Below are 15,915 nucleotides of genomic sequence, written 5' to 3'. Positions count from 1 at the left end.
CACAGGCTGGGGGTGTCCTCTGTGCCAGAAGCAGCTCTGAGCTGGTGCTGTGGCAGAGCTCGTGGAGAGTAGAAATAGTGACATAGGTGTTAGAATTGAGACTTTTTAAACCCGACCTGATGTACTCTAATATTTGTCTGGAACTCGACTGGGTTTGGTTTGGTTTTGGTTTTTTTTTTTTACTTCTGTATAGAATGTATTTCTGCTACTTTTTATTGTTTGGTCTAGAGCTGCCTGCAGCAGGTTTTTATAACTGTAGAACACTTTGAGCAGTTGTAGCCGGGTGTCAGCACAGGTCACAGGGAACAGTACACAATATTTGTGTGGGGTGTGAACAGGCAGGGACAGGGATGTTACAAACTGCTGGGCACCAGCACCTTCTTACCTCAGCTGAGTGAGTTCAACACCTCTTAAGAGTAAACTTTTTAAAAATCACCCTCCCTGACAGCTTTGTCTTGAAGTGTTGGAGCTCTCAGCTGGTTCCCAACTGCCCTGACTTTTGTAGAAGTTTTCTACTGTCTCTTAAGGATTCTGTTCCAGTGTCCTTTTCCTCAGCAAGTGCTGGATGCTACAAGTACAGTCTTAGTCCAGGAAACATGCACTGATAGCAATGTTCTCCCTGCCATCAATGTGACTTTGATAGTGTAGTTTAATAAAATGTTATGGTGCTGAAGTAGATCTGCTTTATTCCAGCGGTGAGTTTTGTGCTGTGAACGAGGCTTTTCCTGACAGAAAAGAGCTCTGCAAGGGTAAACAGGGCTCCAATAAAGCCTGGTAGGAAGCAAGGAGTGAGAGTCACCTTTAATTCCTCAGAGATCAGAAGGACAAGGCCGGTGCTAGTAAATTAAAAACGCACAGCACTCGGTGTGTGCCATTTCTGAACCATCCACACGTGGCCTGGGCAGGACCAATGCCAGGAAGCAGCACAGGGGAAGTTCCTGCCCTGCAGAGATCACTTGTGATCCAGGAAAAGAGGAAGAGACAGTTGGGACCACAGTGCTGGAGTGTCCCTGCGTCACCACAGCTCCTCCCAGGACAGTGCCAGGGCAGGGCTGGCACCAGCAGCAGTCACAGGGCACAGAAGGGGCCTCAGCTGGAGCTGCTGCTCAGTCTCTGGCTGTAACCCCCTCCCCTCCACAGGGTCAGACACAGCTGAGTTTACAGAGAGGCTTCTCCCACCCTGATAAAGCTCAGTGGGGTCCCAGCCCTGCCCTGTTGAGGCTCTTCCCTCATGCAGAACTTCTCCCTGCTGCCACAGCTGGACCCTGCTCACACTGATCTTCCCAGGGCACTGAAGGGTGAACCACCAGCACCATCAGTTTGATTTCTGCATGGAGGGTTCTCCTGTTGCCTTTCCTGTGCTCTGCATTCCAAAGGGGATTTTCCAGGTGTGCCTTTCTCTGCAGTCACCTGAGTCAAGAGCTGCTGCTCTTTTGTGGACATTTAACAGCAGGTAAACAACAGGAGCTTCCTGAAAGAGTAAAATGTTGAATAGTTGAAGGTTATGTCTCAGTTAAAGCCTCTCAGGCGGGTGGGGTTGTTTCCATTGTTTCCCAGCCTGGATGGCTGTGGAGATGGCAGACCTGGATCCAGTTCCAGGCTGAGCAGAGCAGCAGGAAGGTGCTGAGGTTGGATTCTGATTCCCGGCGCTTTCAGTACAAACCTGATGCTGACAGGTACTTGGGAGAGGCTGTCCCACCTCAGGAGGGAGCCCTGAGCACAGCCCTGTCAGAACCATCAAACTCGGGAGCTGCAATTGAACTTTACCCTTTCATTTTTCTAAGCTGATCTCACACCAAGTGATCTCCCTTCAGCTCCCAATATTCTCTCTCACCCCCAGCCCTGGCTGATACCATTAGAATGCAGCTTTTCCTCAAACTGAGGTAACAATCAACAGCTCCAACAGTTCCTGCAAGTCCAGCAGGAAATCCAACTCCCTCATCCTGATGCATGAGCCTGCTTCCAAAGCTACCCCTGCATCAGCACTGGGCATTCCCAAGGTAGGTTTCCCACAGAACTAAGGAACTCTGCTCTCTGTACAGGAATTTTATTGAAATCAAGGTCATGTTTTTACACTAATGCCTCAGTGCATCCTCGAGAAGGAAAGGAAGGATTTTCTTTAAAAATTATTGGTACGTAAGACAAGAAATCATCCAAATGAACATGGTAACAGCACGATCCCTAAAACATGCACAGCTGGACCTGGGGCTGCAGGAGCAGGAGCTGCAGGGAGGGCTCTCCAAGCTTTACATTCAGAACAGAAAGAGAAGCAGGTGTCAGTGGCCACTGGCACTTTGTGGGTATCAAGGTCCAATCACCCTTGGTGAGACTTCAGCCCAGCAGGAGCCCAACCCAAAGGAGCCACTGTTCACAGGAGAACTCTTCCCCTGGGCCCTGCTGGGAAGCTCCATGGTCAGTGTCACACATGGAGGAGCAGCAGAGCCACATCCCCACCCTGCCAGTGTCACCAGGACCCCGCAGCACTGACCTCGTGCTCCAGCTCAGGCACCAGAGGCCTCTCCTTCCATCCCTCGACCTCCCTGGGCCAAAAACAGATTCCTTCCCACCTGAAGGGTGTTTCCATTTCTTCCCTGGGAAAGGAGCCCCTCAGCTCCAGCACAGAAGTGCCACCAGCCCTTGCCCAGGCCCCAGCAGCTCCGGCTCCCTCAGCCAGGCCTGGCTGGGGATGGAGATGTGCAGCTGGGACAGAAACAGAGCCCCTGAGCCTGCATTTGGTTACCAGCCTTGGGTTTGGTTTGAAATCCTTCCAGAGAACGTTAGCACATCCTCTGGCAGAGCCCTTCTCCCTCAGACCCTGGAGAAAGTCACCAGCCACCAATGCCCTCCAGTTCCAGTGCACACCTTCCAGGAGAAGCACAAGCAGCAGCTCCCTGACACCTCAGCAAGCCAGACTGGCCCCAAATTCACCATAGCCAGTGACAGAATTCTATTCATTGCAGTCCACCCTCCGAAGAGGAGCAGGAGAAATCATCTGTGAGAAAGCAGATCCTGAACTGTGCAACCGTCTCCTTTCCTGTGTCCGTTCAGCCATCAGGGGGGAGATGAGGAAGAAGTGAGGATGAAGAGGCAGCCATTGCACACACTGAGGTGACCCCACAGCCTCCTCCTGCCTGCAGGATCACCTCCAGGAACAGGGAGACGTCCCCAGCAGCAGCACCTCCACCTGTGAGTGCACAAAGCCCAGACCCCATTTGTTGTACCAGGGTGACACTGTGGAGCAGCACTGAGAGCCACATGTGGCCAGATGTGGCACCCCAGACCCGCCTGTCCCCGTTAGTTTGGCTCAGCCCACCCCGAACCACCTCTGTGGGACAGCTCCATCCCAGGTGGGACGGCTGCAGCCACTCCTGTCCCCATCCAGGTGCGAAGCCACACGGACACAGGGCCGGCATGCACGGAACCCTCCGGAAGGGTGGCATTGGGACAGCAAAAGGAACACAAAAATCCTTTCAAGTAATTAACCCAGCCCACTCTTGAGGTCACAGCTGCAGGAGCAGCGACCAGCTGGGGCTGTCTGGGTGATAAGGCAAAAAGTCTGAAGTCCTGGAGGGGTGGGAGGTGGGAGGTGGTGACGGGAGTTTCTCTGGAGGTTCCTTCTTCTCACTCTGCCTCATCTCCGAGTGCCCAGCACCAGCTCCAGTTACTTCTGCACACAGCTGGGCCAGGCCAGCCCACCACACACGGCCGACAGGATGATGTACAGGATCACCTGGCAGGGAGAACGGGAATGCCGGAGGGAATTAGGGATTCCAGCACTCACCAAGTGCCCGCAGCACACGCCTGGAACCCCCGGATTGTCAGAGCCTCGAGGGAAGTACCACCCTCCTGTCCCTCCACATCGCTGCAGCTGAGAACTGTCCCCATGCAGGAGGTGACAAAGGGCTTCCCACCCTGACCCTGCAGTTGCCCTCCAGCCCCCTCCCCTTGCCCCATCCACAGTCCTTACAGCTGGAGGGGAACTGTCACACCAAAAAAGCCAGTTCTGAGTCACAGAACAAGATCCCACCAGGACTGGGGGCTAAGAAGCCACCCCAGCTCGAGCAGGGCACCTCAGCTGCTGCTGGGACGAGCAGGGGCAGCTCATGGACTCAGTGCTCCCATCTCCTCTCAGAGGGTCAGAAAGGTTGGAAAAGACCTCCAGGATCACCGAGCCCAACCTTTGATCAAATCCCACCACGTCCCAAAGCGCCACAGCCACTCGTTTTCTGAACACCTCCACGGTGACCCCAGCTGGGTTTAACCTCTCTGTAAGGGAATTTTTCCTAACATCCAACCTGAACCCCCCTGATGCAATCTGAGCCCATTTCTGCAGCTGCCTGCGAGAAGAGGCCAACCCCACCTCACCACGACCTCCTCGAGGTGCTTGGAGAGCGAGAAGGTCCCTCCTGAGCCTCCTCTCCTCCAGGCTGAGCCCCCCCAGCCCCTGAGTACTGCAGTACTGATTTCCCAGAGCCTTCCCCCTCTCCTCACACAGGCCCATCAGGACACTCCTTGCCCTGGTTCTGCCCCCCCAGATCCCAGGATAACAGCGTGGGCTCGGTGTTCCCAGGGGCTCAGCAGCTCCAGGCTCCTGTGCTCCACACTTACAATGGACACGATGATGATGACGATGGTGAGCTTGAGGTTCTTCATACACATGGCTCGGGCAAGGTTCCTGCTGGTGGTTTTGAAAGTGACTGACTGCAAGAGAAAACAAGGAAAATCCCAGGATGGGTTGGGTTGGAAGGGACCTAAAGCCCATCCAGTGCCACCCCTGCCGTAGACAGGGCCACCTCCCACTGTCCCAGGGTGTTCCAAGCCTCGTCCAACCTGGCCTTGGGATTCAGGGGCAGCCACAGCTGCTCTGGGCACCCCGTTATGGAGAGCTCGTGCTGGTCCCATTCTGTGTCTCCTCTCTGTTCCCTGCAATTCCACTCATTCAAACCAGGGTTTGGGCACCGAATGACCCCAAATGCCCCCCAGGCTGGGTCAGTGCAGCCATTCCCACACGTTCCCCACACAGCTCAGGGCAGGAGGCACTACCCATGCAAGCAGCCACCCCAGCTGGGATGTGCCAGTTCTCCTACAAACCTCCCTCCACGAGGCTGCAGCAGGCAGGAACCACATCCCTGTGAGCTGCAGTTCTGCCCTGGAGCCCATTCCCAAGGTGGGCAATGTCAGCCCTGGGTCTCCGGGGTCGCTCCCTGCTGGGCTGTGGGACATTCCCACTGCAGGATATTCCATCCTTCCTCTCCCTGTGGTTTCCAAAAGCCAGCACTCCCTGGGACAGCTCCTCCAGGAACTCAGCCCAGCTGCTGAAGGAATTCCAGTCCCTTCCCCTAAAGCTCTCCCTGAGCTTTCACTCCTGCCACCACCTGAGGAGGGGGGAAGGTTTCAACACCTGGGGGCTGCAGGACCCTTCCTGCTGGGTAACTCCAGGCATCTCTGCTGCCCCTCCAAAGTAGGAGGGCTTCCTGACAGCTGCGAGATGTTTGGATCCCCACACAGGAGCTCCTGGCACTCTCCCAGCCTGAGGACTGGATGCCACAGGAGCTGGGCACCAGGCCAGGATGCTGCAGAGGGGATGCTGAGCCAGGGCAGGGGATTCCCAAAGGAAAGACAAAAAGCTTCCAGAGTGCACAGCACTTTACCAGATAACAGTGCTGCAGAATTACATTAATTTGGGGTTTTTTTAAGTCTGCACTTCCGCAGAAACACTCCAAGAAGCTCCAGAGTCTTTAAAGATTATTTAGATGCAACAACTCGGCTTTTTAAATTTTAAATCAGCCACACTTTCCCTGCTGGGATCAGAACAGCTCCACAGATGCACATTTTCCAGTTTATGTGCACCCAGCTGCCTTCAGGCCAGGCTTCCAGGAAGTGTAACTGTGGTTTTATCTCTCCTATCGCTGCAGATAATGAGTGGGGAAGTGGGCACACAGGGTGAGGGCAGGAATGTGTCACCCTTGGCTGGCTGTGGCACCAGGAGCAAGGGGGAGCTGGATCTTCTCCAAACTGGGATGGATGCAGCTGGGAAACAGCTCAAAGGAGGGGGAAGGATTCCCTGCAGGTCTCGATGCTTCTGTGTCCCTGTAAGTGTCTCCAGGTGCTGTCCCCACCTCCCTGCTCCCTGTGGAGCAGTAACACAACTTCCAGGATCTCCCCACACTCACCGAATCCACGAGATTCTCTGTTTTATCAATCAGCAGCTCCAGCTTCTCTCCTCTTTGTGCCACAAGGTCTGGAGAAAAGAGACAAAGATTCAGCACTGAAGGTGAAATCCCAGTGCCAAAAGCTGCTCCCAACACCCAACCCCAAGCCAGGAGCTCCTGGCTGCAGTTCCCAGCCTTCCCGGGATAAGCTGGGACTTAGGGAACAGCCTCACATCCCACAGGCTGCATTTGGGGCTGAATTTCGGTCAATTCCGGATCTAATTCTCTATTTTGAGTGGTCAGACTTGTCAACAGCCAAACCCAAAGTAAAGGAAGCTGCAGAGAGCATTTCCCAAGGGAAGCAGTACCGATGTTCCGGACCATGATCCCTTTGAGTTCATCGATCTGGGCTTGTGTCTCTGCCACCTGGTCTGGGCCTCTGCTCTCCGAGTGGTATTTCTGCAACAGAGAACGGGCAGAGAAAACAGGACCCTCAAAAACCAGGAGTCAGGGAAAAGGGGATCCTCAAAAACCAGGAGTCAGGGAAAAGGGGATCCTCAAAAACCAAGCATCAGTGAAAAGAGGACCCTCAACAAACCAGGATCCAGTGAAAAGAGGACCCTCAACAAACCAACAGTTTGGGAATGCCACACCAGACGTTGCAGGTGGCCAGTGTGAGTGGCCTGACTGCCCTCCCCAAAGGAATGGAGCAGCCAGGAGCCATCCCCCGTCCTGGAGCCATCCCAGAGATCTCCCCTGCCACCTCCTGGGTACAGCTGAGCATCCACTGACAGCTCTGCTGCTCCCAGCCCCTCTGGTGTTATCCCGAGCACTGCTCCTGGCATCCCTCAACTCCCTTCCCAAGGGACAGGGACCTCTCTCAGACTGCTCCCCCCAGTCTGGGGATCCTGGGGATCCTTTGGTGACTGCACAGCTCGGGGTGGGCGAGAGCAGCACGAGCCAATGCCAGCTTAGAGGAGCCTCAGTGCTGGCAGAACCCAAGGCCCAGGCAGCATCAGGGAGCTGAGCTCTGCTATTCCTGCATGGATTTTAAGTCACTGCTCCATGATCACCCACAGGGCTGCTGAAATCCTGATTTTCTCCTGGATAAGGCTCAGTTTGCATCCCTGACAGCACAGGCAGCCAGTCTGACACTGCCACCCCCAGCTGGGCACTCACACTCATGGTGACAGCACCAAATCCAGCGGCTCCTCCTCCTTCTCCTCAGGGGGAGATTCCCAGGAGGTTTCAGACTGGCCACTGCCAAAGCTGGGCACCGGTTTTACTGGAAGCACAGCCTCCCTTTGCAGGATTATCCGAGTGCTGCACCTGAGCTGGGGCTGGATCTCTGCCTCCCCCTCAGCTTCACACAGGAACCTCCTGGAGAACCATCCCTGCTCCTGCCCCCCTGGGAATGTCAGCCCTCACATCCTGTGGAATCAGGGAGGGAAGGGCTCTGCCAGCACCCAACTGACACTGGGATCCCAGCAATGTGGAAAAGCTCGGGCAGGCAGCTCCTGCTGTGCTGGGGGGGATGGAAAGGCTGGGATTTTAGAGCAATATCAGCCCCATGGCTCCAAAGACAGCCTGGCTTTTCTGATAAGGCAATTCCAGCTTATTCCAGCCCTGAACAGCTTATCAAGTGCTGAGTCAGCACTGTGGGTAGTTTCAGTCCCCACGTATCAAAGGCTGGAGAGGAAAAGCTCCTTCCCCTCACACAGGAAGTTAATCCCATTCCTTACACGCTGGCATTACTGTTCCCCGCTCTCCCTCTGCTGTGGAAGCCAAGGAGCAGCTCCTGGAACGAACTCCCATGACCCTCCCTGCTTCACACCCCCTTCACAGTCCCAAATTCCAGTGCAAACTCCAGGCAGCAGCAGCGCAGGTGCAAATCCTCCCTCAGAGCCCTGGCCTCACCCTGCACCCACCACACAACTGGGACAGCTGGGAGTCTCCCAGAACTCCTTGGCTGTCCCCCTCCTCCTGCACCTGACACCCCCAAACCTGGCCCTTCCCGTGGGACCGGCAGGAAAACAGCCAAGCCCTCCCTGGAGAACAGCAGAGCACCGAGAGCCTCCCACCCCACAGGCACCATGCCCAGGGCATCCTGGCTTTAATCTCATCTCAACCCCCCCCCAGCCAAGGCCAGGAGGATCGCTGGGGCAAGCTGGGCTGGCAGGGAGTGGCCTGGGGGCTCACCAGCTGTGCAGCCAGCACGGAGGAGAACTCGCTGTTCATGGCGTAGGGCAGGGCGGTCTGCGCGCGGGAGCCGTACGTGGTCTGGAAGCGCTTCTTGATCTCGTTCAGGAACGTGAAGGCTCTGGAGCGCTCAAAGTCCTGGGAACGGAGAGCAGGGAATGCCAGGAGTCCCTCAGGGCTGGAGGGGCTGCAGCTGCCAGCTCTGGCTGGCCTGGCTGGCCCAGCTGCACCGCTGCTCTCAGCGGAGCTTCTCCTTCAGCAGCCCCAGAGCTCAGGAGCACCAGGCAAATCCCACTGGGAGCTGGAATGGTCTCTGCACCACCAACCCACCACACGGAGAGAGAAACTGGGCAAAGGCAAGGACTTCACCCCAAAACTCACCATCCACAGCAGGGGAAGGTCCCTGCCCGTGGCTGGGGTTGGAGTGGGATGATTTTTAAGGTCCCTCCCAACCCAAACCATGCCACGGCTCTGACTGGAGCTCCAGGCTGAGTTCAAAGCTGTCACTGAGGTTAGAGCAGCTCCGGTGGGACACAAGGCACCTCAGATCAGCCCTCAATAGACCCCAAAATTCCCAAACTCCCCAGGGCCTGCCCGGGCCCAGCTGTGCCCCAAATACTCACATCATCTGTGATGCACAGGTAAATGATCCTGTCCTGGCAGATGTAGTGGAACAGGTAACTGCAGGGAATTGAAGGAACAAAAGGTCATTGCAAGCTGCCACAGGACTCATTTTCCAGGAGCCACTGCTGCCTCTGGGGCCTTTGGGGGCTGGGCAGAGAAAATCCCAGTTTTCCTACGGAGCTGGCACAGGTGCCAACATGTGCCAGGTAAATGTCCAGGTGTGGATCTACCCTGTGTCACCTACCCTGGCACAGGTTTCTGCCCTGAAGGTCTGTTCCCATAAAAAAGTTCCAAAATCCTACAAGTCTCCTGGAAGGAGGGAGGTGAAACTGGTCTGGTACCACCTTGGAGACTCCTCAGAGAGTCCAAGAAGGATCCCAACAGCAGAGAGAGAGCAACCCCAAGAATTCCTGGTGCCAGAGGGCTCCTTTTCTCTGGAGATTTATACAAAAGACACAGAGGTTCTTCTTAAAAAGAAAAGGAACTCCTCAAATGAATTTCAGGAGTTCAAAGTAACTCAAGTTTTTCCTGTTTCAGAACAGGGTAAACGACCTTGGATGGAACCCAGGGAGTTTTCCAGCCTATGGGCTGGGACCCTGGTGAGGCAGAGGATCCCTGGGAGACTCCAGACAGGAGGAACAACTCCAGGTGCTCACTGAGCTTCACAACCCTCACATTCTGCCCAGTTACCTCTAAAAATGCACTCCAGCTCTCCCCAAACTCAGCTCTGCAGTTGGCTGACAGCACTCAAGGCAAAGTCCTTTCCTTTCACTGAAAGGAAATCCCAGCAGCAGAGAAAAGCTGCAGCACCCAAGGTGTGTCTGACTCCAGGGCAGGCACTGCCTCCAGAACATCTCCCACAGGGACTGCCTGTGCTCCCGAGGCAGGGGAGGACGTGGGAAGCCCATTCCCATCTCCTGCATCCTCAGAACAGCTCTGACACAACAGCTCGGGCACCAGAGAGGATCCAGCCATGCTGCCAGTTCCAAAAAAAAGAGCTGGAATGGGCTCCAGCACCTCTAAATTTGGTTTTTTTTCCGTGGCTTTTTTAGTTTGTTCCTGTTGACTCACCCGCTTCCCACGTGCAGGAAGTCCCAGGTGATGAAGGAGCTTATCCCTGTCCTACCAACACTGACCAAGGGTTCAGAGAGCTGGAAAAATCCCAGGAAAAACCCCTCTGTCCTGCAGAGTGGCTTTGGGGCAGCTCAGGATGACCCCACGTGATCTGTGAGCACAGCTTGTCTCACAGGCCCCGAGATCCACACGCAGCCCAAGCTGGGTGACAGTTCTACCTAAAGCCACGTTCAAGCCTCAGAAAATCCAGGGAAAGCTCCCATGTGCCAAACTCCAAAGATTCCACAGCTGGGCACCCTCCAGCCCACTTTGGAATTGCATAAAAAGAGGGAACTTGATTTTGTACCAACTGCCTTGTGCTGCTGCTGGAGCTGAACTCAAACCCTGGTGATGCTGCAAAGCTCTGGGGGACAAAAGCAGCTACTGAGCTGGTGGCACATTCCACCAAACGGGAATTCGGATGGAAAAAAAATCCAGAACTACAGAGAAACCCCCAAACACACTCAGGTTATTCTGTCCTCGTGCATCCCCAGCAGTGTCCCCCACACCCAAAGGAGAGGCTCACTCACTTGCCATGGGAATAGGTCAGTTTGTTGTTCTCGGACGGGATTTTGGCCAGGATCTGCTCCGTCACCTCCAGGAAGTTCCCTCCACACCAGGCGTGCTTGGCCAGGATGGTGGTGCCCCTGGCCACGAGAGCGAACAGGATGGCCATGGCTCCTCTCCTGCTGGGGGACACAACAGGGCTCAGCTCAGGAGCTGGGCATGGGGACCTGCAGGGTGGCACTGGGACCTGCAGGGTGGCCCCTGGCACCAGGACCTGCAGGGTGACCCCTGGCACAGGGACAAGGACGTGGCCAGGACTCAGACAGGACTCCACGACCACAAAGTTCTCTCATTTCTCCTTTTAGGTTCTGCTCAGGACGACACCAAACCCTCTAGAAAGAGGGGTTTTTATCACCACCGTGCCCTGCACTCGGTGATCCCACCGAGAACTCCCCCTGCCTTGTTCCCACCTGGATTTCTACCTGTTAGTGCCCTTCTCTTTTGCTCTTCAGCTGACCTTTAAGTTCTTCCTTGCTCATTCCTGGCAAAGCTGCCCGTGCCCAGCTCTGGAGCACAAAGGAAGTGCTGGTGACACAGCTGTGACACAGCCCAGGGCTCTGACTGCTCCCAGACTGCCCCAAAATCACTGCCCCGAGCTCAGTCCCACCAGAACATTCCCTTCCATGATCCAGACGCTCCCAGGGTGTGTTCCCTCAGGACTGCTGTAAAAGCTCACGATCTGCCCAGCTCAAAGCAGGCAGAACCTCTGCAAACGGATCCTTTATCCTCAGCTGCACGTGGATCCACCTGGCCAGGGCACAGAGAGCTGGGAAGGACGAGAGAAGGTTGGGTGGACACCTCAGAGCCCCTTCCAGTGCCTGGAGGGGCGGACGAGGAAGCAGGAGATGGACTCAGCATCAGGAACTGCAGTGACAGGACAAGGCAGAACAGCTTCCAACTGAAAGAAGGAAATTCAGGGCGGATATACAGAAGAAATTGTTCCCTGGGAGGGTGGTGAAGCACACAGGGTGCCCAGAGCAGCTGGGGCTGCCCCTGGATCCCTGGCAGTGCCCAAGGCCAGGCTGGACATTGGGGCTGGGAGCAGCCTGGGACAGTGGAAGGTGTCGGGGTTGGAACTGGATGAGCTCTAAGCTCCCTTCCAACCCAAACCCAAACTGTGGGGCTCCATCGGTCTCCAGAGCTGGAGGAACATCCCTGCTGCCACAGACAGGGACACTCTTAATCAGCTCAAGTATCAGCACATTAATCTACTGCCAGGGCCAGATCTAACACATGGAGCACATGCCAGAGCCCAGCTGCGACAGCTGCCCCGCTCATCCCACACATCCATAAGCCTCTTTTCTGCTCAGGAAGGGCTTAGGACGACTTTGGACCCTGCAAAACCCAAAAATCTCATTTTTCACTTTGCACTTAGGCCCTGTTTACCGCCTGCTCCGTTCTGTGCCTCGAAGCGTCTGGAAAGATCACAGACCTGTCCCAAATGCCCCAGGACACCTCTGGGAACAGCCACAGAGCAGGAGCGCTGGTTGAGCTTCTGGATCCGAGCACAGGCCGTGCCCAGCCAGACTTTCCATCCCCCTGGCACTGCCTGATGGGAATTAGGGATCTCTCCTGGATTAATGTGAAGGGAGGTCCCAGCAGGGCTCACCTGGGCACTCTGAGCTCCACAGACCCAGGCTCAGCCAGCACCAACCAGGGCACCTCCAAACCTCCCACAGGTCTGAGCCTGGCGTTGGAGGGGAAAAGGAGAAAGCCATGGATTTATCCACAGGACAGACTCCACACACCCAGCTGGCAGCACTGCCAAGGGAACAGAACCATGGAATGGTTTGGGTTGGGAGGGCCCTCAAGACCATCCCCATGGCAGGGACACCTTCCACTGTCCCAGGCTGCTCCAAGCCCTGTCCAACCCCGCCTTGGACACTTCCAGGGATCCAGGGGCAGCCACAGCTGCTCTGGCTGTTGGGGTTGACCTTCTGTGAGCTGCATTTAGTGGGACTTATCCCCAGTTTAGTTTTCTTTCATCCTCATAAACTTGCTGGGTCTGGTTTCTGCCTTGGCTGCTCTTCAGGTGGAGGTGGTGGCTCCTGCAGGAAGCTTCCAAGGAATTGCTTATTCCCTCATGTTTCAGCTCTGAGTAATCTCCCCTTTGGATCATTTTCAGGTCGAAATGCTCCTGTCTTAAATAATATCACAAGCTAACTATCCCCAGGGAATTCCCTGCACCCTCCTGGCCCTCCAGATCCACTGGACACAGAGGCTTTGGCCAGCCCAGGGCTGCCCCAGGCCCGTGGAGCAACACCAGGGCACGGCCTGGAATCACAACCACCACTAAGCCTCTTGAGCAATCCAGTGCCTGCTCCTGCAGTCACCCAGCAGCAACAGAAAGGAGCAGCTGTACCAGAAAACACCTCCCCAGAGCTTCCCCCTACCCTGCAAGGACCAGCTAACCTCAGGGCTGGTTCCCCAAGCAGAACAATGGAGCAGAACAATCGCAGCCTCACACCGAGCACTGGGAAGGGCTTTAGACCATTCCCTCAAGTCTCTGTGCTTCCAATACCGGATTTCACAGAGCTCCCACCCCAGGGGACGTTTCAGCAGCAGCACGGAGGAGACACTCGCTGCCACTGCAGGATCCCACAGTCCTCAACTCCCTGAGTTCATGGCTCTCACCTCCCTGGATTCACAGCCCTCGTCTCCCCAAATTCAGACCTCAACTCCCCACATTCACAGCCCTCTGCTCCCCAAATTCACACTCCTAACTCCCCAAATTCCTGGCCCTCGCTGTAGTCAGGACACAGGAGCCCCGTGCTCTGCAGAATACCAGCCCCAGCTCTGAGCAGAGCGGGTTAAAGGAAGTAAAAGAGATTAGCAAGGAGCGGTTTTGTGCCTGAGCAGCCCCGTACCAGTCGTGTTAGTAACACAAAGCTGTTAAACTGCTGGAGAACGTCCCTCCTCAGCAGTTACAGGAGTCAGGATTGAAACCCACTTAAATCAACCCCTTTGCAGAGCTGTTTGCTATCTAAACTTACAATATTACACAGCTGGAAGCAGCCGAGATCAAACCTTCCAAAAAGACACTGCGAGATGCACGAGCTGCTGTCTGAGGTCCCTCTGGGGATTTAACTGAAGGATCCTGGAAACACAGAAGGGTTTGGGTTAGAGGGACCCTGAAGCCCATCCAGTGCCAGCCCTGCCATGGGCAGGGACACCTCCCACTGTCCCAGGCTGCTCCCAGCCCCAATGTCCAGCCTGGCCTTGGGCACTGCCAGGGATCCAGGGGCAGCTACAGCTGCTCTGGGCACCCTGTGCCAGGGCCTGCCCACCCTGCCAGGGAGGAATTCCTTCCCAATACTAGAGCACAGAAAAAAGGCACAGAAAAACCTCTTAAGCAACACCAGAAACACAGGCTCAGTCTCCAACACGATGTTTAAAACTCCTGTAAGGATGATTTACTGTTTTCCAGTGGCTCTTGCGGCCCAGAAGATTCGCAGCTCAGTGCCACGGAGGAGGTCCCTGCCTGTGCTTCCAGAAATCCTTACAGAAAGCAAAGGGCACCACGCTGCTGTTTAAGCACCCAACAAGGGGAGGTGTTGCAACCCAGCGAGTTGCAAACTGCTGCAATAAAGAGATCGTTTGAGCAGGGTGAGCTCAGCAGAAAGCAGCCCAGGCTTCCCTTTAACCTCTGCTGGGCAGCTGGAAAAATCATTATTTCATTACAGAATATTCCAACGTGAAGCCCTGGGGTTCTCCTGTTCATTTTGAGCCTGAGAATTGTGACATTCGTGCTCCAGCTCATCTCAAGTTCAGCTTCAAGATCACAGAGTTTATCAGGTTCCCCCAGTGCATCACCAAGGAAATTAATCCACGTGGTCTTCCAGACCCATCACCCTTCCTGGAAGCAGCATTACAGGGTTTGGAGGGGGGCAAGGACACAGAACACGACGGTGATGAGGCCAGCAGCTCTCTAGACAGGGAACACGTGCACCCCAAAGCATGGAATCAGGGAATTGTGAAGGTTGGAAAAGCCCCCCAAGACCATCGAGTCCAACCATTCCCCAGCACTACCGGGGCCACCCGAACCCCTGTCCCCAAGTGCCACATCCACGCGGCTTTTAAACCCCTCCAGGGACGGGCACTCCACCCCTGCCCTGGGCAGCTGTGCCAGGGCTGGACAGCCCTTCCCAGGCCAGAATGTTCCCACTATCCCACCTAAAGCTCCCTGGCACAGCTACACCCTGCCATCCTGTCACTGCTCGCCGGGAGCAGAGCCCATCCCCCTACAGCCTCCCCGCACCCCCGTGATGAATGAATGAATGAACTAATTAAACCACGCAGTGCTACATCCTCCCCGACACCGTCCACTCCCAGACAGGCCAGTAACACACCAGTAGCACACCAGTAGCACACCAGTAACACACCAGTAGCACACCAGTAGCACACCAGTAACACACCAGTAGCACACCAGTAGCACACCAGTAACACACCAGTAGCACACCAGCAGCACCTCAATACCACGGCGGGAATACATCGGTAACACCCCAGTAATAGGCCAGTAACACACTAATAACACACTAATAACACACCAGTAACACGGCAAAAACACACCAGTAACACACTAATAACACACCAGTAACACGGCAAAAACACACCAGTAACACACTAATAACACACCAGTAACACACCAGTAACACACTAATAACACACCAGTAACACGGCAAAAACACACCAGTAACACACTAATAACACACCAGTAACACACCAGTAATACACTAATAACACACTAGTAACACACTAATAACACACCAGTAACACACTAATAACAAACCAGTAACACACCAGTAACACACTAATAACACACCAGTAACGCACTAATAACAAACCAGTAACACACTAATAACAAACCAGTAACACACTAATAACACCCCAGTAACACACCAGTAACACGGCAATAACACACCAGTAACACACTAATAACACCTCAGTAACACCCCAGTAACCCCCAGTAAGCCCCCGCAGCCCCGCTGTGTCCCCCGGGCCCGTCCCCCGCTCCCACCCCGCTCCCGGTGCCGAGCGCGGCCTCCTCCCGCCGGCAGCGCCTCCGGGGGCCGGGGCCGGGGCCGGAGCTGTGCCCGGCCAGACCCCCACCCCCACCCCATCCGCACCGCCCAGCCCGGGCCCCGCGGCCGCCCCGGGGCCCCCCGAGCCCCCCGCGCTCACCGGCGCTCCCGGGCCCCCCGGCCCCGCTGCGGCCCCGCCCGGCCCGGCCCGGCCCCGACGCGTTTCCGGCCGCGGGGCC

At 55.6% G+C, this 15,915-nt stretch overlaps 1 protein-coding gene across 2 annotated transcripts; it reads right to left on the bottom strand.

Moving 5' to 3' along the window:
* Positions 1-2,045: 2,045 nt before the first annotated feature.
* Positions 2,046-15,880, bottom strand: VAMP7 (vesicle associated membrane protein 7). Of its 2 annotated transcripts, none has more exons than XM_082289412.1 (9): positions 15,837-15,880; positions 13,649-13,752; positions 10,619-10,777; positions 8,975-9,032; positions 8,352-8,489; positions 6,521-6,611; positions 6,174-6,241; positions 4,609-4,701; positions 2,046-3,730 (listed from the first exon to the last, which is right to left on the bottom strand). In XM_082289412.1, the coding sequence occupies exons 3-9, from the start codon at positions 10,762-10,764 to the stop codon at positions 3,662-3,664; spliced, it is 663 nt and encodes a 220-aa protein (XP_082145538.1). In that variant the 5' UTR covers positions 10,765-10,777; positions 13,649-13,752; positions 15,837-15,880; the 3' UTR covers positions 2,046-3,661. The 2 variants fall into 2 exon arrangements, with proteins under 2 accessions (XP_082145538.1, XP_082145537.1); XM_082289411.1 differs by having other exon boundaries at positions 10,619-10,774.
* Positions 15,881-15,915: the final 35 nt, after the last annotated feature.

The sequence above is a fragment of the Coloeus monedula genome, assembly GCF_965178545.1.
Source record: "Coloeus monedula genome assembly, chromosome: 12".
Taxonomy (NCBI): domain Eukaryota; kingdom Metazoa; phylum Chordata; class Aves; order Passeriformes; family Corvidae; genus Coloeus; species Coloeus monedula.
The sequence above is the reverse complement of the archived record's forward strand: the minus strand, read 5'-3'. Positions and strand labels throughout refer to the sequence as shown.

What these genes read in the sequence shown, in the direction of transcription:
- VAMP7 (XM_082289412.1), bottom strand. Translation starts at nt 10,764, where the DNA reads ATGGCCATCCTGTTCGCTCTCGTGGCCAGGGGCACCACCATCCTGGCC. An exon ending in GATCATGGTCCGGAACATCG is followed by an intron (nt 6,242 to 6,520) that starts GTACTGCTTCCC and finishes TCTTTTCTCCAG; the next exon opens with ACCTTGTGGCACAAAGAGGA. An exon ending in TCATCATCATCGTGTCCATT is followed by an intron (nt 3,731 to 4,608) that starts GTAAGTGTGGAG and finishes TCTCCCTGCCAG; the next exon opens with GTGATCCTGTACATCATCCT.